The 22,858-nt window shown below is 37.0% G+C and overlaps 1 protein-coding gene across 12 annotated transcripts in view; it reads left to right on the top strand.

The window, feature by feature from the left end:
- The window catches only part of ESRRG (estrogen related receptor gamma), a 612,697-nt gene that overhangs the window by 373,191 nt on the left and 216,648 nt on the right, over positions 1 to 22,858 (top strand). For 3 of the 12 annotated variants that reach the window (XM_042444949.1, XM_042444950.1, XM_042444959.1), the window contains one exon: positions 6,923 to 6,999. The exons of the other annotated variants lie outside the window; for them this stretch is intronic. In XM_042444949.1, the coding sequence (XP_042300883.1) occupies positions 6,926 to 6,999 (74 nt within the window). In that variant the 5' untranslated portion in view covers positions 6,923 to 6,925. The remainder of the gene's footprint in view (positions 1 to 6,922; positions 7,000 to 22,858) is intronic. 12 annotated transcript variants of the gene reach the window in all.

Raw genomic sequence — 22,858 nt, 5'->3', positions numbered from 1 at the left:
ATGCATCTTCTCTCCGCGCCTAGCAGAAGGCAGGCAGGTGGAAGGTGGGTGGGATGGCAAACCGAGGCTTAGTGCTCTCGAAAAACTTGTAAACTTAATTTTGGCCTAAATGACTGCAGACTGTGGAAGTGGAGGACTGACCCAGACCTAGGCAGAATGGGGTGGTTTTGCTGGACCCAGGAGTGACAGTGTATTGTGGGTGGATGCCCACTAGCTGTCTTTAGTGTCTGCTGGTTATATTGGCCATCTTCCATTTAAATCAGAGGACTGTGTTTTAGACAGGTGCCATGGGTGCAGGGAAATGTTTTAGATAAGTGATAAAAGTGCATGCCCACCAGACGCTGATATGGTGGAGGATAGCAAGAGGCTGGAGTCCCTGTCCATCTGCAAACGAAGGTAAACAAACAGCATTAGCATGCTCTCTCAGGTGCGGTTTCTAGATAAGTGCTTGGTTAGCTGATGTACAGCATGCTCTAAAATGTCTTAACCTGTGCCTAAGTGCCGTTGTCACTCTTCCAAATTGAGACGAGTAGTTTTCTTTGCTGGGGGAGGGGAGAGATTCTAAAGTTAGGAAGATGTTCTTTTTTTAAGGAGCTTTCTTGAATTTACCTTCTTAGAGCTAATTTGAATGATTAGTTTTGATAAGCCTCTTAAAGTAGATGCATTTAAATGAAATCAGGGCACGTGCTTTTTTTTTTTTTACGGTGGCGGAACATTAAAACTATTTCTTTCTCTTCCTTCCCTCGTGCCCTCATTGCCACCCCACCACAATTAGCTTTCTTCCCCCCTTGCCCCACTTTACCTCTATTAAAAGTCTTCCGGATGTTAGGCGAGATGGATCTGTGGTTCAGTGGGCAGGCAGAACAATCTCTTGCCCAGCAACACATCTGCCTCTCTGTCTCAATTAATAAACCACAGAGCCTTACTTGCTATTAATATTGTGAGTAATTGTGTTTCTGCTTTGTGGCATCTGATGCACACAGAACTATAAAGGTAGCTACAGGGATAAAATAAAAGTAGTGGATTGATGACAGAGTAGGCACTTGTAATGGGGGAGGCAGGTTAAAAACTGATGGAATATTTTGGGAGTACAGACATCTTCCTTACTGTCATTTGGTATGCTTTGATGCTGGCTAGCTCACGTTAAAGAATGCAAAAACTTAAAACTATCTGGAATCCTTGCTTTCTTTTTCCTTTCAGGAAAAAAAGTAATGCTAATAATTTCAAGCAGTTAATGATAGAACAGATGCAGTAAATATATTGGCTGATTTGCACATGTATGTGTGTGACTTTAATTGTTCTAAATGAAATGGTGTGCTTATAATGCAAAATCTCCTCCAACCTCTGATTAAAATGTAACATTGACTAAAGGATTATAGTGCGGACTTAATTTTACTGACTGTTTTAACAGTTGTCACAGCTGTTGGAAGAAGGAAAGGCAATTGAAACACTCCAAAAAAGGGGAGGGGGAGGAACTCGCTTAGTAAATTTAAACATGATCTCTGGATGCCAGGCATAGAAAAGCAAATAGATTTGTGACTCTAGATATCTTCTTTGCGCTGTGTACATTTCCCTTTGTAGTCCTGTTCATTTCATGAATTTGAACCCTCGACCTCTTCCACACTCCTCCATTAAAAGGGAACAGTATTGAAATGAGAGGCAAAGCTAATGTGCTACTGTACACTTGGGTGTAAACACACACGCACGCACATGTTTTGTAGTATATGAGATAAAATGTACGGATGCTATAGACCTGAAAGTTGTTGGGGGTTGGCTAAAATTTGAGTCTCAGACCTTGATGTCAAAACCTGGAAGACAAAAGAGGCTTGAGTACTCTGAAAGATTGTACAGTCAACATCTACTTTCAAGAACATTTCTGTGCAATGAGCAGTTATTCCCTCTTTATTAAAGTCATTCATTAAATGGTCAGAATTCATAATTGATTTTTTTACTACTTCCTTTATTGTATACTTATTTCCAGTAAAATTTCACTGGGAAATAGGTACAGTATTTGTCATAGAGAAAGGCTAGCTAAATTAAGTGGGCAAGTCTCCTTAGGATGAGGGTTTCCTATGCATTAGAAGTCATAGTTGCCCCATAGATATCTGTGGGTAAGTGTATATTTCTGTGTGGTGTGTGCATGTATATTAATGTGATATGTATGGGGGGGGAGGATTAACACTGGCTTACAAATCCAAACACAGAAAGGTGAACACATACTTTCTGTCTAAATTAAAATTACTGGATTGCTTTTCATAATCAGTTCTTACATATTCACCGCCAGCAGGCCTTTTTATGCACACTCCTCCCCTACACCCTGCCATTACTAAATTTTCCAACTTTGAATTTATGTTGTATGTCTGCCTTTTATGCAAGTTTTACACCTGACAAAGAATGGAAAGAAATGGTGCTGAAATGGCTGTCTGACAGCTTTTTATTTGCTGGGGTTTCCCCCCTCCCTTTAGTGATGGTTGCTCATTTTAATGTGTTTATGGTTCTATTCTTTTATTTACTGAGCCTGGCGTGTTGCAGCAGTAATTAACCTGTGTTATTAGCAAAGCCCTTGTGAATAGCCATTAATTCTTTTGAATGGATGATCATTTTCCTGCATCTATTTTCTCCTTCTCCCCCCCCCCCCCCGACTTGCTGTCCCATTTTTAACCTCTCCATATATATATATAGATATATATAAATAATATAAACTTTCATTTAAAAAGACATATAAACCAATGTGGGGGAGATGAATTCCAACCACATAAATATATACCATACTTGTTTTAAAAGAAACTGATATGTCTGAAGGTAGAGAGATCACAGCAAATTTTATCTTTGTGGGGAGTCCAAAAATAGTAGTAAAGCGATTATTCTCTTTTGGAGCAGATGATTTTGGAAGACAGTAGTGATTCCAGAGATGAACTCCATTGTCTTCATCTGATTTGAAGTTACTTTGGGTGTCGCCATAGGAATTTAAAGAAAGGAAAAATACATTAAGCCACGGGGGGGGGGGGATACTTCCACTTGGACTGCTGAGAAAAGATAAGGACCACCTCATTAGCCAAGCCCCACTTTTGCAATTAATTTCAAAACGCATGGCACTATGCATCAGATCCAGTATGTCACTTGTCTTTGATAATTTTGTAACAATTCTTGTTACAAAAGAGTCCCTTTCTCTTCAAAGCAGAACTTAATAGTGTGTGTGTGTGTGTGTGTGTGTGTGTGTGTGTGTGTGTGTGTTAGTCAAATGCTACTGGCAGACTTTCTAGTACTGTATTGAAAATCTCTCATGGACAGTGGCTTTTGGCTTTTGTCTAGTTGTAAAGAACAAATACAAAAGAACAATACCAATATTATTTATTGACATGCTTCAAAGCCTTGCCCCTTTATGAATATTCTTGTTAGGCTTTTATAAGTGAGTAAGGATGCTGGGTATAAGAAATTTGGGATACATCAGATCCTTCTGAAAGTTTAACGTAATCAATTTTATTATAGATTGTTTGTATTCTGCTTTGTAGCACATTCATTGGGGGACAGGAACAATAAAATGTTGATCTGTACCTAGTGTCTCTCTAGCTCAAGAACGCTCTCAGGAGGAAATCTTTGATTATGCTGGGCTGAAATTTTTATCTTTTTTTTACATCCACTGGCCTTGTATTAAATTGTCATTGTTCTAAAACACATGAGAGAGAAATGAATTGCACTTCTCAACATACTCTGACAGTGAAATATTTCACTTCTCTGTCTCCAATCATACACTTGTGTATATGTTTGATAGAGCTGGAGTGACAACCAGCAGTCTCCCATAGACTAGACTACCCCTTTCATGTGTTCATGCTTTGGGGAAAATTTATCCCCTTTCTCTCTCTCTCTTTCCCTCTTAATATCCCTTTTCCTCTGCTGAGAAAAATCACCTTTTATTTGCATCAGTATAGATAGAAAAAGTATATACTTTTTGTTCAGAGCCAACAATTGTTCTGTATGCACATGGGTTCATATTTTACATGTGCACCTGATATATATATATATATATATATTGCAATTATATTTGTATGCTTTATACAGTATAACTGTGCAAACATTCCTAAAACTTTTTTTTGTTGGAATATGAACAAAAACTTATTAAATAATAATATAGATAGCACACTGCCTTGATCTCTACCCCCCCCCCCCCCCCGCCTTATTCCCCCACCTTTAAAAAAATACCTGGTATATTCCTTTGGATGGATAATCCATCTGACATAATTTCCACACTCATGTTTTTGTGTAATGGAAGATACCACAATACAATGTTTGAACCGATACCTTCATAATTTATAACAGCTAAAATGTTTATGCTTTGACTTCTGGAGACATAATGGGAGGCGTAAGTCTTATGGAGTATGCTCAGTTTCATATGAAAAAAAGCAGTGTCTCAAGTGAAAAAGTAAAATATTTAAAGTAAAGGTATGCTTTTTAATATACAGGATACTTTTTTCTTTGGTACCAGCTTAAAAGTGTTGTACTGGCCATAGATATGCTGAGTATGATAAACAATATTCTACACAGGATTTTGCTCTGATTTGTAATGTTCTAATATAACTCAGATTATTGTTATTATATAATCAATATGTAATTGTTTTGCTCTCCAAAGTAACATGTGTCATTCTTGCATAATGATGCATGGCTGATATCTAAATCCTCATGAATGTCTGTAATCCCCATCCCACCTAAAAATGTATATAATTAAGCTTCATCGGTGGGACATCCCGGTGAATAAAAGAGCTTAAAAAAGCTCCAGAGCCTTATTCTTTCATTGCATATTGCTTGCTTTCCATTTGAGAAATACAGGCAGAACAGGTGGGTGCTAGAAATAGTCTCATGTCGATACAGTATTTTATTTAAAAAAAAAAATACTTTCATGAAACAAAGATTTCACTTGAAATTTGTTTTTTCTCTTTTCACAAGAATTGTTATTAATTATTAGTCCCATAACCAATTATTAGTTCAAACAAACTAGCATATATGCAATAAAAGCAGGGATGTATGTGCTTGTTTAGAGTTTTCTCCCTAATTTTCATATCTGGTCATAAGATCGCATTATTACCCTTTCCCCCCTTTTTCTTTTTTACATCAAAACCTAACAAACACAATGTTTTGAAAAGGGGAAAGTGATAGTTTTGCAAAATATGTGTAAATATGTACACTTACTGTCTTTATGTAATCTCGAACCAAAACAATGCATATGCATGCAGTAAGAGTAAAGGCTCTTCATTGTTCTCCGGTCACTTAGAATGCCAGGTGTTGTTTTTTGGGAAACATTGCCCAAAACATTGCCCCTTTAAAACCTGATCAATACCTATTATTTTGCAAAATTATGTACATTCATGAAGGCATATTAAAATGCAAGAGCGTTGAGTTTGCATCTCAGCATGGTCTTCCCTCTCTTTTATAAATGACAAAAATATGTTTTACTGAGTATGTGCAAAGTTGAAGTTTGTTTTTTAGAAATAGAAATGGAATATATATACTACTGGACATAAAAATAACACTTCACTATGTCAGAAACAAGCTTAATGGGGCATAATTTTATAAATGTGGAATCAGATATGATGGCACACAGAGAGAAGGTGCCGAGTTGTAGAGGGGAAGTATTCCAATGTGCTAATTTGTTGTCTCACCTGCAATCCTTTGCCCCCCCAAAAGCTGCTCAGGTGAGTCCATGGACCCTTTGAAGCTGCTTTTTGGAGATCAAGGGGGGGCACAAGTAGGGTGGGGCAATCTGCAACGTTCCTCACTAGTAGAATTGCCTTCCATATATGTAGTGGAATCTTTGGATACAAGCTGTGAAAGAAATGAAAGTGTCCTTCTGAATCACAATGGAAGAAAAGGGTAAAATAAAATCTATGTAGACCTTTCTCAGCATTATCTGTTTTCAAGCCGCTATCTCACTTATTCTTCTGTCTTTTCATGTTGTCTTGAGTGAGACAAAAGTGCACATCTCCTTTTCATCAGTTTGATTGGAACTACGTACCATACGTAATGTGTTTTGGCAGCACTTACCTAGCCAAAGAAAACAAATTAATATTAGCCATGCTGAGGGGCATCAGAAGTATCACAGATGTGTCGATTTAGCTTTGCTCCATCACACGCCCTTTCCTTCAACAACTGGCCAAGCTGTCGCAAGATGTTGCATGGGCTACAAAGAGATTTTAATAGGTGTGATCAGAGATTGATGGCTGTGGCTAGTTAGAATGAAAACATGTTGCCAATTCGTGAATGCTTCTTTTCAGCCTCCAAAACACACACACACACACACACACACACACACACACACACACACCCCTAGAGAGCCAGCCAGAATCAAGACAACCTAAATTAAAACTTTATCTCCTTAAAAGCATACAGATATACAGTCAGTATAATGGCAAAAAGCCACATTAAATGGCTGGCCCTTCAGCAATAGTTAAATTCCTTCCCATATAAAGATGCAACTAGATGAGGACATAGTGTGAGGAAGAGGACAAGGTGGCTTGCTTTTTGCTTTTTGTTCCTTTCCCCTGGATTTCTGTACCTTCCTTTCCTCATAGTTTGTTGATACAAATAATATTGGACAGAACAACTATTCTCACCAAAGATCTGCAGTATTGTAGATTTTTTCCCTAAGCATTTTTGCTTATACACACAATAGTAAGAAAGATATTAATATCCTGTGTAATGCAAACTTGGTTATTCAGTACATTCATACTAATGATCCTTATGTATATAATGCATAAAAAACCAAGGACTGGCCTTTATATCTGTGTATACAATTGCTTTTAATTTTTGTTGTTGTTGTTGTTGTTCATTTCCAGGAGATTTTCATGTTTTGTAAATTCTCGGGATATGCAGTAGGTTTTAGTTTGATTCTTAAGTTAAAGGTTCTTTTTTTGTCTTAAATATTCCCCAGGTGATGTCAGATGAAAAGGGTATTATGGCTGAAATATACACCAGAGGAATTCATTTTGGCAAGCCTGGTCCATGTAGGTTAGTGAACTAACAAATAAATAATTTACTTTGTTTATATCAATTTAAGAAAAGAGGAAAAAAGGGGAAAAAAGATACTAAGGATGGATATATATATATATATATATATATAACCTGAATATGAAGTTAAATGTAATGACTAATCACAAATTCAATGTTACATTCACAGCAAAAGGATGTTGTTTAGCTTAACAAGTTAAATGAGCTCTTTTTTTCTATTTAAATATTATGTATTTCCTCCATTTAATCGCTGCATTAGTAAGTACTCTCATATCAGTTGTCTACATAGGAGGGATGATCATACATTCAAAACACAATTTAAAAAATTGTTTCAAGCTATTTTTTTCCAGAATGAGTAGATATGGAAGACAGGCTTCTGATAATTCTAGTATCTGAAGGAAGTCCTGTCTGAAGGTAGTGGATTATCATGTTAGACAATGCTATTCGTAGCACCAGTAGGGTCATATTAGCAAGTGCTGAACAGCCCCTGCCACCAGTGTGTATTAGCATGAGTGACACCTGTCCCATTAATCAGGGGGACTCCAGTTTTACAGATGGAGAAGCAACAATCGGTTGAATCACACAGCAGAGCACACTTGGCTTAATTCAAGCCATTGTTCTCCTACTTACCTGGAGGATGGATCATTTTGTTCTTGGACCTGAGGCAGAAGCCCATGATGGGCTCAGGTGGTAGCATGTGCTTGCCTTTCTCTGTTCTATCAGAGGGGTTCAGTAAAAGAAATCAGCAGATGGGGATGAGGGAGTGTTCACATACCAAAGCTTTTGCCACATGATTATGTAATCCATTGACAGAAATAGTATTTGCTTTGAAATCCTGCTACACGTACCCCCCATGGGGTAAGTCCTTACTTTCTATACTAAATTAATCAACAAATAAAAATACAAATTAAAAGGACATGACAACTAAGAAGATAATAAAAAGCAGTACAGGTAGACCCACACATGTCTGGTATTGTGGAGAGCTTATTTGTCATGAAATCAGAACAGTATTGTGTTGTCAGTATTATGGGGGAGTTACATCAAGACTGTTAATTATTTTCTGAGCCCCTTATCATTTTCCTACCATTCCCCTTTTCCCTTGTACACCATTGGTATGTGGTTTGTTTGGGTTTTGTTTTTCGTTTTGTTTTTTAGAAGTTTCTTCCTGCTTTATAGTTTGAGGATACACACTGCTAGCATTTTGATGACACTAATGTCCAGCAGCAAACCAGCGGCATGTTGAAATCAGTCAACATTTCTTCGGAGATACAGCTTATGTTTGATTGTGTGTAAATACAGTTAGTTAGTTGGGTTTATCTGACAGTCTGGCAGAAAGAGAGAGAAGCAGGACAAACTGTTTTCAGTAACTGTGCTGTTCATACACCTGATAAGATTGAGAGTGCTTTCGACTGCTGATATGCTTTGAATAAGAAAAGAATAATCACTTCCACTGGCACCAGCTTATCAGGAATGGAGCAAAATGCCAACACTTTTACATTAGCAAAAGTAAATGTTTTAGACATGTCATGCCTTTTTTCCATTTAAATTGAATAGTAAGGGGCTCGTGAGTATGCAGTAATGAAGGGGAGGACTTACTACGTTGACTAAAGTGCAGGTGAATATATTGAGAAAGGAGCCCTTGGCAACAATACCAGCTCTTTTGATAAGTGGAATATATATCTGTTTCAAGCATTCTTCAGAAAACTTCAGCATCTTTATTCTTTTCCATTCTATTAAATGTGTGTCCTAATCGTTGTAAGGAGTACTCACTTCATAATCCAACATATTCACCGTTGCCCTTAATATGTAAGATCTTAGATTCATTTGTTATCACTGTGATTTAAAACTAAATCTCCTTATCATTTCGCTATTACCATTTTTAAGGCAATAGAATTATATTCTCATTTTTCATATATTGTGCACAAAAATATTAAAAGAGAAATATATAGACATCTTGTTAAAACAAAATTGCTTGCGTTAACAAGTTTCAAAATGCATAAAGTGTAAAAGGGAGAGACAGCAAAGCCAATGCAAGTGGACAAAACTGCATCTTAGATTGCATGGAATTCTGGGTTTTCTACAAAATTAATAAAATCACCATATAATTTTAAAGGTCCTTAGTGTAATTAATCCTTTAAACAGTCTGATATTTTGAGGCTGTTCTTACATCATGCTGCAAGGTTGTTCTACTTCTCCTGAAGCATGCAGATAACTGTGCTGTATTCAGGTTGATAAATTGTAGTGCAAGCTACAGTAGATTGATTTGGGATTTTTATTATTATCCTCAGTGAGATCACTGTTACCTATTTCAGTCAATAATCTTTGATTAATCCAGGTATCCTTGTTCTGTACCTTTAACCAAGACAGGGACTTTACAAGCAAAACGTTGACAAGCTGATAAACTGCCTCAACTGTTCTAGTTTCTATAGGCTTTTCAAATGGGAAAATATATATTTCATTGGCAAGTTTATTTTCCCAATTCGAGACCTTCATTTAAAGAAAAGGTCTTCAGTTTAAGGTTTGTGAAATTTTAGCTAAAAACAACGAGCTCCATTTGGGTGTAAAATAATTTAAGTACTAACTTGAGGCAAACCATGCTTTAGAGCTGTTGCTCAGAGGTTTCATTTTTCTATGAAGATGTCAACTGTAAATATAAAAATGCATCACTGAAAATGTAATGGTTTAAAGATTCAAAGTGAAATAAAATTCCCTGCCTGAGGAAAACACTGCAATCAAAATAAAGTAGTCCTAACTCCTCCTGAAAGAGGCATGTTTGGAAGTAGTGCTTGAAGGCAGCAAGACATACCACTATTGTTTTTCAGCCACTAATAACACACTTGGAGTCAACAATATATTACAAGCCACAAATGCCATATGATCAGTAAGTTACTGTTGCTGATGAGAAGGATAAATATTTAATATTTAACAATAAATCTTGTCTATTAAACCTATGGTGGGCATGTTTTGAATTGTTCCAGCTCTTTGAATATTTCGCAGCATGGAAAGTCACAAAGGACTGTGAATTCATTTCATGTTTGCAAGTCTGGGTGTTAAGCAGCAATCACAATATTGATTTATTTTATTTAAATATAAAAGAGATTGGGGACATGATAAACCTAATTTTGCTTCTGGAGAACATTTGTTTTTGTGTGTGGGGTGGGGTGGGGTGGGAGTCATACATAGGTTGATGTAAAGATCACAAATGCCATTTTAAAAGACTGGGGTTTTTTCCCATTGGTTGCTGGTAAAATCATGGGATGAAAGACTAGGAACTGGTTTATGGCTTGTCAGCTTCTTCCTCTGCTGCAGTGTGATAGGAAGAGACTGCACAGACACTCTTCTGCCTCTTGTGCAGACAAAAGTGTGGTGAGCTTGTGTCAGAGATGATGATGCATGCTCACCTAATCCCCTGTTGCAGGACAGCTTCAATCTGCAATGTCGTGCAGACCCCAACGGTCACTTGTGAAGTTGGTGCTGAACCACTGCAAAAAAAATGGGACCATCTGGAAGTAAGTGAGATAAAACCAGACCCATTTTTGAAGAAACAAGCTTGACAGGCAGCAATGGGACCCGCAACAGAGATGCAACAACAATATGTGGAAGGACTGCATGCTAAACTTAATCTGGGACTTTCCCAGGTGGGAGTTAGAAAGGCTCCTGCGAGAGCCATTGCCAATATGAGCAAAAGGTGGGTTGATATCTAGTGGTAGATCTCTGAGTGATTTGCAGTAGATCAAAAAGAATTTCTGACTCCCATTGTTGCCTTTGCTGTTTTGTAAGAATAGCAACTCTTTAGACCTTCACTCAGTTCAACAGAGAGAGCAAGATCTAGGAGTGATTTTTGTTTGTTTGTTTGAAAAGACTTCTGTACTTGTTTCTAGTGTTACTCACAAATTCAAGGGCTGGGCATGTGTTTAGACAACATGCTAAGGCATTTTATTAGTAAACTTTCATTTTCTTAGTTTTTAGCATACATCTGTCTACCCATGCCACTGTTTTGTATCTGGGCTCTGGTTGCTTGTAAAAAGAAAAAGAAAAAAAGGAGATACTGCAAAGTCTGCACATTCTGGGGTAATTTAATCTCATTGGTGATCCTGACCCAGTGTTCTCTCTAACTTTATATTTTTTGTGTGTCAAAGCATGGGTATAATAGTCTATTTGCCCTTAATGTCCATATTCACTAGCATAGGAAGTCAAAGAATAGGATCTCTCTTTTCATTTGATTTATTTGATTTATTTAATTAGAGCCATGCAGAATGGGCTTTTGGTGAAGGTACTGCAGCACAGAGTACGCTTGTCTGTCTGTCAAGGCGCTGTAGTATAGTAAGCATGAGAAGCTTTCTTTGGCCAAAAAACTGCCTGCAAACACTAGAAATTAAGGAGACTGGAATAGTTAAGATGGGGGTCTAATGAAGCTAAAAGTGCTGGTTTTCGCTGTAATCCCTTATCAGAATTTTTTTCCCCCAGGGACTGCTGTTGAAGTGTGATAGAACTTAATAGAACTTGATATGATTGAGCAGCAGTTTTGTAGTAGTAGTGAATTTAGGCATAGGTTGCAGTTGTATAATATTTACCTGAGATAATAAAAATTTCTTAATAAATATCCATATAATTGAACTGTTAAACATGAAGTCTTTATAAACCTCTGACCTGTAGATTTTCTTCCAGTGTGTGCTTCTGTAGATGAAAGATAGCTAGACGTTTGGTCCTCTGTGTGTGTTTGGAAATATATAAGAAGAGTTGTACAGAAAGTTGTGTAAGTCATATTGTTCCATATTAGTGTTCTAATAGACCCTGAAAATTATTCTGATTTTTATGTGTAGCATGCATCTCTCTCTCTCTCTCTCTTTCTCTGTGTGTGTGTGTTCTGTGTACCTTCAAGTAGTTTCTGATTTATGGCCAACCTATCATGGGGTTTTCTTGGCAAGCTTTGTTCAGAGGAGGTTTGCCATTTCTCTCCCCTGAGGCTGAGAGCATGTGACTTGCCCAAGGTCACCTAGTGGGTTTCATGGCCAAGCTGGGAATCGAACCCTGATCTCCAGTATTGTAATCCAACACTCAAACTACCATGCCATGCTGGTTCTCATCTATAACAATCCATATTTATATGAGAGTTTGCACTCAGTGTCATTCTTTGTTCTTTCTTCAGGCCATCACAAGCCAAAACAGAATGTATCCACCTGAGCTGTATGAAAATATCCTTACAAAATTTTAGCAGAAATGTTCAGAAGTTACTGACTCTGCTTGACAGGTGAATACTTCCTATTGCAAGTCAGAAAATGTTTACCATTACCGTATGGTGTGCATTTTTCTGCTGGAGTGATTTTTTTTTCTAATATAAGGTGGCATTTGTAATGAACGTATTTTAAAAACAAGGGGATTTTAAATTTTTAGGGCAAAATTTCATTTTGCTAAAAATCTCTAACCTCTGTACATTCCACCTGAATGGGAGGCATGCCACTTTAGATTTAAACAACAACAACAAAAAACCCTGGATCATCTTTTGTTTTGGGTACAGCAAAGTGGCTTTTGTTGATGGTCTAGGTGGAGTTAGTAGAGATTCACTTAAAGCAGCACAAACCATAAACCTTCAGCAGGCTGCTAGCCTGCAGCAGGTGTGAACAACATAAAACAGGATTAACACTGAACCCGAACTGTGTACTAAAAACAGTAGCTTTGCCTTGCTTTTTGAGAACGGTCAACTAGAAACACACACTCACCGTACACACCCTGTTTACAAAACACTGTGCAATGGGCTATGTAAATGATGCTGCTCAGCTGCTGCAGAGAAGTAAGTAACCTTTCTCTCATACTCTGCTCCTGTACCTTCATCTCTTTGCCATGCAAGGATCATGGTTCTGGTTGAATTCTGTGTTTTTATGTTTCTAGTGCTTCAAGAATCATCATCGTTATTGCTTTTATTTTAATTTAAAAATAATATTATTCTCTATTTAGACAAATGTTCATAATTTATCTGATAGCATGTTATCTTGCTCAGAAAGGAGAGTTGCATGACTCCAGTTTAACTGAAGTTAAGAGAAGATTGGCAGAAGGTAGTATTATATTTAAAAGCAAGTCTACGTGAGTCATGCTGTTAAAAGATAAACTTAAGGGAAGGACATGGAATTGAAATTTAATTATTCCACTAACATAAAATTAAAGCAAGGCTAAAAAGTGACAAAGCCACTTCAGCGTGAATGCACAAAATATGTAGGTATGGGCAAACAGAAAAGAACAAAATATTTAGAATGAATTAACTGTAATACAGTACTGGTATGTTTAAAAACCCACAGTGTTAAGGATTTTACTTTGGTGTCTGTCTTTCCTGTATGAATACACAACTTTAAAATATTATTAAAAAGAAAAAAAAAACTGTATGGAAATTAAGTAAGATTGAGGATTAAATGAAATATATGTGTGTTGGCAGTCACTACCTTCTCCCCTAACTCTCTATTCCCTTAATTTATTCCCATTTAGCTTCTTTGGAGACAAATAAGGAGGCCTCTATTTTTTGCTTTTGTTTATCTAGAATATCAACGTGACAATTTTTGAAACAGCTTCCTTACTCCACAGTGTTAAATTGGTATTTTTATCTGACCTGAGCAATTTTGGACTCTTACATTAATGTATATTTAAGGAAAGAGACTATTTTTCTTTAATAAATATTCTATATAATTTTTGGCACTTGGATATCTATGCTAGTTCAGTTTTCCCGTCAACCTCAGGCACCTTATCCTCCCACCCTTTCACTTGAGCACCTGAATATGTGAAGACGTTTTGGAAAATGCTTTGCTATCTTGTGTAGCTGCTTGGTAACAAAGCAGCCAGGTTTTCAAAATTGCTGTGCACCCTGCAGCTCCCATTGAGAAAAATAGGGGATGCTGAGTTTCAGCGCCTTTGAAATTCTGACCCCAATTGTGTCAGCTGTGCACTTGGGTGAATTATGGTCTCTAGATTCAATATAGCTAATTTAAGAATACAAATCTTTTCACACCCAGCCGAAATATCCTTTACCTTAAAAAAAAAAAGCACTGAGGCATAAGAATTGTTCTTCACATACTTCCTCTTATATATATTTTTTTCTTTTGTTCCTCGATGCAGGAGCATGGGTGTGCATACTTCTGTATGAAAGTGATAAGTAATCATAGTTCTTTTGCAATAATAATAATAAGAACAGCAATAATAATAATAATAATAATAATAATAATATGGCGAGCCTGATGGGGAAGAAAGTTGATTACAATAACCTATTCAATAATTAAGTAAGCAAATGCTGAAATTCTAAACTCATAAATTCCACTGAGCTTGTCTTTTAAGAAAATATGCCAAGAATCAGGCACTGCATATGCAAGTTATTGTCTTTGAAATCAGCTACACATTTACAGGACAACTTATCCTGTATTAAGATAGCCATGATTTTTTCAATTCATTTGCAGTTTTGATGTAGAAAATCTCTATATTTAATAATGCAGCTTAATTAAAGATTCAAAGAGAGTATTCTAGTATTACACAAAAAGCAGAACCCCAAAAATCAAAGTAAGCAGTGCTTAGATTTTTACATGATTGTATCTGATTATGTTTGATCCCCTAGAGATTATGAAAGTGAAAATGTCCCTATTTACATACACATAGGGTGTACACATTTTTACATGAATGGCGTAATACATAGATTTTACATAAATGATAAAAATGTGAGAGAAGACGACATGCAGTCTATCCCTATTTTTCCTTTGTGATTAAAATAAAATTATCAAGGTAGTCTTCTAGAGACGCATACTTCTTAATCAGACGTTTTCTTTTTTTGGTTGGCCAATTGAAAATAGTATATATGAAATTTTGTTAAACTGGTAAGGTGATATCAATCATATCTATTACCATACTGCCTCGCAGTGTAAGACACAGTCACTCGGTTCTGAGCAATGTGTTGAAAGGTTCTGACATTACTAATTATTTTTCAAAATCAACTGAAAGAGGTTATAAATTGCACCAATTTTCCATCATGGACTGCATGGGCCCATATATGTTTTGTTTCGGTGAAAATATGAACCAAATTCTGTGTATTAGAATAGAAATTATATATGTATCTCCCTCCCTCTGTAGGACTGGTTTGTTTGGATTTTTAGCCAATATGGTGGCAGATTTAGGATGTAATCCCATACATACTTTCCCAGGAAGAAATCTACTTGAACTCAGTGGGGCTTATGTCTTAGTAGTCATGCATAGGACTGCACATTTACAAGGATATATAGAAAGAGTATTGTAACTGACTCTTGATCATATTTATTGATTTATACAGATAATTCATTTATTTTGAATCTTTTATTATCCCACCCTTGGAGGAAAAAAAAGTCCCACAGTGGATTACAAATAATTAATTCAACAGTAGTTAACAGTTGATTCAAGTTTACTATATCAAAGATGCAGCACTTCCAACATTGCTACCAAAATACACACCAGATTTTGTAGATGTTTGTTTGTATCTGTAGTCTTTTGTCTTGTGTGTCACATCTTGCTCTTGACAGTCTTTTCCATTAATATCACTTGAGAAACATGGAAAGGAAATGGTGTGTATGTGTGTGTGAAAATCCTCAGTGAGAACACAAAGGCAATCTGGGACTACTTTGGATCTATAGATAGTACCTTTATGTGGCAGTTGGGGAAGGGTAAAGCTCCTTCTCAGTCTAAATAACAGCCACATATGATGGATTCTGTGATGTGCAGTGAGTTCTTTGAATAAGATTGAAGTCTAACCTATTTGTCTATAAAATATCCCATCATATTTTAGGATTAATCCTAGTTTGAAACTGTATAAAAATTTGTCTCTACCATGTAGTATTTAAGAGACACTTCTTTTGGGTATGCATGCTGAACACCTAGTTTCAACACAAATTTTGTGCAAGAAAACATCAACTTGCATTGTGAACCCTGGATGATCATATAAATGTATTTTAATGTTCCTGTGCTTCATCCCCCCCCCCCCCCCCACAAAATCACTGATACCTTTAACTATCACTGCCTTTCTCCTTCAGAGCCCAGAAAATAATTCCTGAACTCTCTCAGTAGTTCCAGTATTATTGCTCTAGCATTAATGGCAAGCAGTCTTTTAAAGGTTCAGAGCCTTGGCGCTCATAAGCGTATAAAAGTTTGCATGCTTATCTGAAGCTTATCCAAACTGCTTAACCTCTCTGGCCTCAAAGTCGGTCTGGAAATCCCATGAGAGCAGACTGTCTCGCGAGATTTTAAATAGAACCTTGTTTGTGCCAAGTCAGAAATACACCAAGAATTTGTAATAGGATTTCAGTGATTTTCTTTCTCTCTCCTCCTCCAGTTTCACAATGGCTTTTTTAAAAAGTGTAATGAATCTGAGTTCACACTTCCTCTTAGTCCTGTTGGCAATTCATGTAAGCTTTAATAGGGTAAAATGCTCTCTCTCTTTGGTTCAGCTCCTGCTGTTCCTATTGCAATCTAAAAATACTTTTCAAAACCTTACAGTGGATAGCCTAGTGACAGTTTTTTTCAATTTTTTTTACTCATCATGAGACAGGCAAAATCATCATCGTCGTCGTCGTCATCATCATCATTGTCGTCGTCATTTTCGTCGTCGTCATCAATCTTACCTTTAGCAAACAAAAGAAAATGAGATAACTTTCTGTCTCATAACCATTGAATGAAGTCTAAGGCTGCCCAGGAATAAATCTTACTGAACTTAGTGGAGGAACATTCTCCATATTCTCATGAGTAGATATGAAACTGTTATTAGCAATTTCAGTAAAGCAGGGCTTTAAAAATGAATGAAGGTCTCTGGCATCTGTATTGTTGGAAGAAAGATAATTTGTGTGGAAGGGACAAAGATAGCACTATTTGTGATGGGGAAAGACTGCACCAGGAACAAGACTGTGCCAGGAAACCCCCCCCCCCCCATGCAGCCTGGTTCCCCTTATTTTTCAGCCCCTGAGCACTATCGTTGTTTTTTTTAAAAAAGGGGTAATTTTCCTTTCCCCAAACCCAGGCAAAATTGTGAACACTCAAAAAGCAACTACTTGGCCCCTACTACTCAAAGACCCCTACGTACTTGGAAAAACAATAAGCTTGAAATCAGCCAGAACAACACTGGAAGTGACATACTGGCAGGATGGATGTGCTAGTGTGGCCCCACAAGGACTGGAGGGATGAAAAAAATGGCATCTTGCCCCTCCTGCTTGCCTTCCCTGGTCTATATGGTCAGTTTCAGTATATAGAAAGGTGTCCCTATCATTCATTTCCCATTATATAAGGAAATAATATTTGTCATTTTATCTGTTTGTTCCACTATATTTTAAGATTCCAAATTTGTACTATAATAATGTTTTATTTTATTTTATTTACTTAATTTATTTATATGCTGCTTCTCTCCCAGGCTGGGATCTAAGGAGGCTTCAAAATTTCATAGTTTTTTGGTGGGGTTTTCGGACTATGTGGCCATGTTCTAGAACAGTTTCTTCCTGATGTTTCGCCAGCATCTGTGGCTGACATGTTCAGAGAAGAGGCTGGCAAAACGTCAGGAAGAAACTCTTCTAGAACATGGCCACATAGCCCGAAAACCCCACAAAAAACTATGGATGCCAGCCATGAAAGCTTTCGACTCCACACTACAAAATTTCCTTTGTATTTAAATTTTCCTTTGTATGTTCCTCGATTCTGGAAGTCAGACCAAAACCATTGCACCTAAAACTTTTCTTGAAGCAAGTGGAGATATAGGGGGTTGCGTGTAACAAGAGATATAGCTTCAGGCAGAAACCCAGGACAGTTCTTGAAGTGATCAGTTGACACCACAGAATGCAGAATGGTTTGCAAATGGAGAAATGTATTTCAGAATGGGAAGTCAGAAAGCTATTGCTGTAAAAAACATCAGATGCAAGCAAAGCATCAGATGCTTCAGTGTCTCTACTCTGTGAAGGTCTCTTATTTATCTACCTAGTCTATCTGACCTATGTTTCTAAATGGTAAGCCTATAAAAGTATATGAGGTGGGTGGGACTTTCTTTGAGAAGATTGTGAGACGAGGGGAAAAATTAAAATAATGGAATTGTTTGGTTAGAAAATGCCAATGAGCAGCTGGCCATTTATTTAACAGACTCCCATGGTTTTGTACACAGATTCTCTCTCCTCCCCTTCCCCCTTTCTTGCATACCACTTTCTGCTACACTGATGATAATGTACCTGGAAGGAAAAAGCAGCCCAAGCCAAGGCAGCCAGCGTCAGACAGGGCAGTCTGCCATCTGTCCCACCTGCTGCATTCATGTGTCCATCTGGTTACTGCAATTGCTCATTGCAAGCTTCAACAGAAGAATGTTCAGCTTGAAAAGGAGGCACTGTGAATTATTTAGGTACCTCTAGTGTAAATAAAGAAAGAGAAATAGAAGGGGGGGTTATAGGGGGAGGGTTAAGGAAAGCAGTGAGCCTCTTTCACTCCTGGGTGCTTTGGAATGTGTTAATGCATGAGAGAATTTGATTTGCATATAGATTTAGATGTATAGATGATTGTGAAGATTACAAGCCAATGAGTTTTATCTAGATTTAGATATATAGTCTATTTTCAGGAGAAGAATCTTTTGGGACTTTTAGCTTTAAGCATAGCTGATGAAATCTAATGCTTAGAGACATTAATTTAGCAGAAATAAAATATTTCCCTTTGAAAGAGCTGTGGATGCCCTTTGTTAACCAAGAGTTTATAAGTACTGAAGCTTTAGGCAGCATGTACTGTTTTGAGACAGTCATGGCTATATTCATTGTATTTCATTACATTATCTGATGCAAACAATTTTATTTTTAATTTCCATCTTCTCCTTACAATGGGTGTCTAACCCACAAACATAACATTGCCTTGTTGTATGCCTTCAAGTCATTTCTAACCTATTACAACCCTAAGACAAAACTATCACAAGGTTTTTTTGGCACGATTTGTTCGGGGGGGGGGGGGGGGGAGAGAATTGGTTGGTTTTGCCTTCCTCTGAGGCTGAGAAAGTGTGACATGCACCAGATCACTCACTGTATTTTGATGGCTGAGTGGGCTTTTGAAACCTGGTCTCCACAGTCATAGTCCAGTGCTCTAACCACTATTCCCTGCTGGCTCTTCACCTAGATACACTTAAATATATATGTACTGAGTTCATTTGTGTTATGTTTTCCATTTTATTAGATTGTGCTCTGGTTTTATTTCTCTCATTAAAGAGGTTTGTTCAATAAGTTTCTACAGAAACTTGTTAAGTGGGGGAAATAAAATAGAAGCATACTTATAGGGCCTTTTCATGGGATGAATGGTGAGTTTTTATTCTTATTATGTTTTTAATCATTTAACTACTTGAAATTAATGATGTTTTATTAGGATATCTTATTCATTTGGTTTAAAACTTTACTGTCATCATTTTTTAAAATCTTTACTTTGTTTTCATCAAAGTTGTGAACAGCTTTTGGTCTCATGCCAGGAGATAGGTGGGATATTTTATTTATTTATTTATTTATTTATTTATGGTTTATATTTAAAAGAAAATAAATAATATGCTGCAACATGTGAAATGGGTGAACTTAATGAACTAAAGTACTAAAGAGAGACGTCTCATTGGTAGATTTGGTAAATCAGTACTGAGATTGTTCCATTTCTTTAATAGGATAACTGTAGGTGCAACTAAGAATTGAATTTTTGCCAGTATGTTTTTTTTTAAAGAAAATTCAATAGGATATATTAGGTGATTTAAAGTCATTACTATTACTCCTGTATTTTTTTTTTCAAAGTTGTGCCAATACCTATTGTGTATCATTAGCATGTTAGCTTTATCTATGATGTTTTGAAAAATATGACTCTTCATTTTTTTAATAGACATGAAACTTTTATTTTAATGCAATTTTTATCATACAGAAAATGAAGAGAGCCCAGGTGTCAAATTTCCATGGGGGACGCATTTTCAATTTCTCAGCAGTCCCCATCCTATTCTAATTTTATTTGACATCTTTTCAGCCTGCCTTAACTGCAAAGCTTTCATAAGATGCTTCTTTGGAGGAAAAATGTACAGGGTTGAGGGGGGAGGTCATTCTTTTGCCTAGTTTCAGATTTGTGGAGACTCAGAATCTTGATATTCCAGCTGCCTAGTTGCTTCTTGCAGATGTGAATGAAATTCAGCTGAAGTCTTCAAAAGGATTTGAGTGGATTGGATTCTTTAAGGTTAGTCCCATGTCAAAGCTATTAAGTCCAATTCTTATGTGAAACCCTTTTTAAACATGTTTTAAGCCAATGAGGCTTCAGATACTATTACAGCAGCATCAGGTACTTCCAATAAAACATTTATGTTAATATATCATTCTATTGGTGTGTTAGACAAACTAATAATCAACTTGTATTATTTCAAATTAGATTTTACATTCTATTCATTCTGTGCTATGTGTATTTAAAACAGTTTAAAATATTAAACTATAGTTATCCAGAAGTGTTTTTATGGCTGCATTCACACTGCTGAAATAATCCAGATTGACACCACTTTAATCACCATGGTTTAGTGCTATAGAATTCTGGAAACTGTAGTGTGTTGTGGTACCGAAACTTTCTGGCAGACAAGGCTAAATGTCTACACAAAACTACTGTTCCCAGAATTCCATAGCATTGAGTTATGGCAGTTAAAAGTTGTGTCAACCTGGATTATTTCTGCAGTGCGGATGCAGCCTATGTGGCAAAAATGAAACTTCATCCTTTAGCTAACAGTTACATTGTAAAGTATTTAGTCTGCACCCAGTTATTTTCATTTCATTAATATCCAATTATGTGGTTCTGGCAGGGATGCCACTGGTGTCACTGTAGCATCCTAGAAGTCACTTAAAAAATAATATGTGGCACAGATATGCGATTGGCATGGTGAGGATGGACACATTGTAGGAAAACCCAAACACTTATTCTAAAGGCAGTGAAAGTTTACAAGTAGATTCATTTATAATTAAAGGGACAAAGTTGCAAAGAACTTGCAATTAAGATATATGAAGTCTAGTGTGGAAAAGTGTTCTGAGGCTGAAAACCGCAATTGAAGCAACTGGCAGTGGCCAGGAGTGCATGGTACCAACTTCAGTTGATACGCCAACTGCATCCCTACCTGGACCGAAAGGACCTTGAAACAGTAATGCATGCACTAGATTTCTGTAATGCACTCTACATGGGGCTACCTTTGTACCAAGTTCAGAAGCTTAAATTGATCCAGCCAAATTGGTCACAGGAACATCTAGATCAGACCATATCACACCAGTGCTAAGATCTTTACACTGGCTACCAATTAGCTTCCGGGTGCAATACAAAGTGTTGGTTATTATCTTTAAAGCCCTATATGGCTTGGGCCCGAATTACTTGAGGGAACGCCTCTCCCTACACAATGCGCCCCACACTCTCAGAACATCAGGGAAGAATCTACTTGATTATCCAAAAAACAAGATTAATAACAACTTCCCACAAGGCATTTACCACTGTGGCCCCCCAAATTGTGGAACAACTTACCGGAAGAGATCCGTCTTATCACCACTATGGAAGCTTTCAAGGGAGCACTCAAGACGGATCTCTTCCGGCGGGCCTACCCACCTGACCTACTATAACCGACCCAGAAAGAACCCCACCCCGACTGTAATAAGATGGAAATAGATGACAATCTAGTCTTTTTAGTAATTGTAATAATATTGTGATTTTATTGGATATATTGTAATATGTGTGTTTTTATCTTATGCTGTGATCCTGCCTCAAGCTGCAGGGAGAGGTGGGAAATATAAATAAAGAATTTATTGTATTAATATTATTTTATTCTTTTAAAATAAGGTAACTAGAATGAGGACTGCTCCATACCAAGCAGTACCATATGAAAATTGCTTAAGACTATTTCCATATGATGGCAGCTACGTGCAGTAAACCACTTTGTATTTGCTAGCTGAGTCACCTTTAGCCTCAGTCCCCTGCAAAATACAAGAAGATCTCTAATGGATCAGACCAAAGGCCTTTCTAAACCTTCATTCTGTTTATGTAGTAGACAGACTGATGTGTATCAAAAGCTCACAGCAGAGCATGAATGCAATAGCATCCTTTCCAGCCAATGTTATAGGGGCAGCAACCCCAGTGTAACTGGTAATTCATAGTACAGTTGGCCCTCTGTATCCATGGATTCCTTATCCAAGGATTCAACCATGCATGGCTTGAAAATATTAAACAATACATATAAATTCCAAAAAGCAAACCTTGATTTTGCCATTTTATATAAAGAGCACTATTTTACTACATCATTTTATTTAATGGGACTTTGGCATCCACAGACATTGGTATCCATTGGGTGGTGGTGGTGGTGGTCCTGGAACCAAACCCCAGTGGATAACAAGGGCCCCCATGTGTCACTAATAAAGAGAGGTCCCTACCTCAAGGAATTAACAATCTCAAATTTTACAGTGTCAGCAGAGAAGGAGACATGCACTTAACATGTACCAAGAACTTGTTGATGCTGGAGATAAAAAGCAAGAATTAGGATATAGGGACTTTCTGAAAGTGGGCTATAAAATCTAACTCAGAAATGAATTGGTACACATTTCACTGTTCCTTAAAAATGTACATATTCTATCATTGGGGGAAAGACACTTGGTCCCTTCCATTTATTTTGGATTAAATCTCTCAGACATTTTGCTAATGGGATTCCCAGCTGAAGGGATCCCAGTCAATAAGACTATTATAAACATAATGCATGCTAGAATGGTGATGACATTTTTTTTTTGTTTACTTAGGCTTCCTCTAACAAGTTATTAGCTAAATTCAGTCACTTAGAATTATATTAAAAGCTAGCCTTTTAATTTTGATGCCTGATAGCATTCATATA

The sequence above is a fragment of the Sceloporus undulatus genome, chromosome 1 (assembly GCF_019175285.1).
Source record: "Sceloporus undulatus isolate JIND9_A2432 ecotype Alabama chromosome 1, SceUnd_v1.1, whole genome shotgun sequence".
Classification (NCBI taxonomy): domain Eukaryota; kingdom Metazoa; phylum Chordata; class Lepidosauria; order Squamata; family Phrynosomatidae; genus Sceloporus; species Sceloporus undulatus.
The sequence above is the reverse complement of the archived record's forward strand: the minus strand, read 5'-3'. Positions and strand labels throughout refer to the sequence as shown.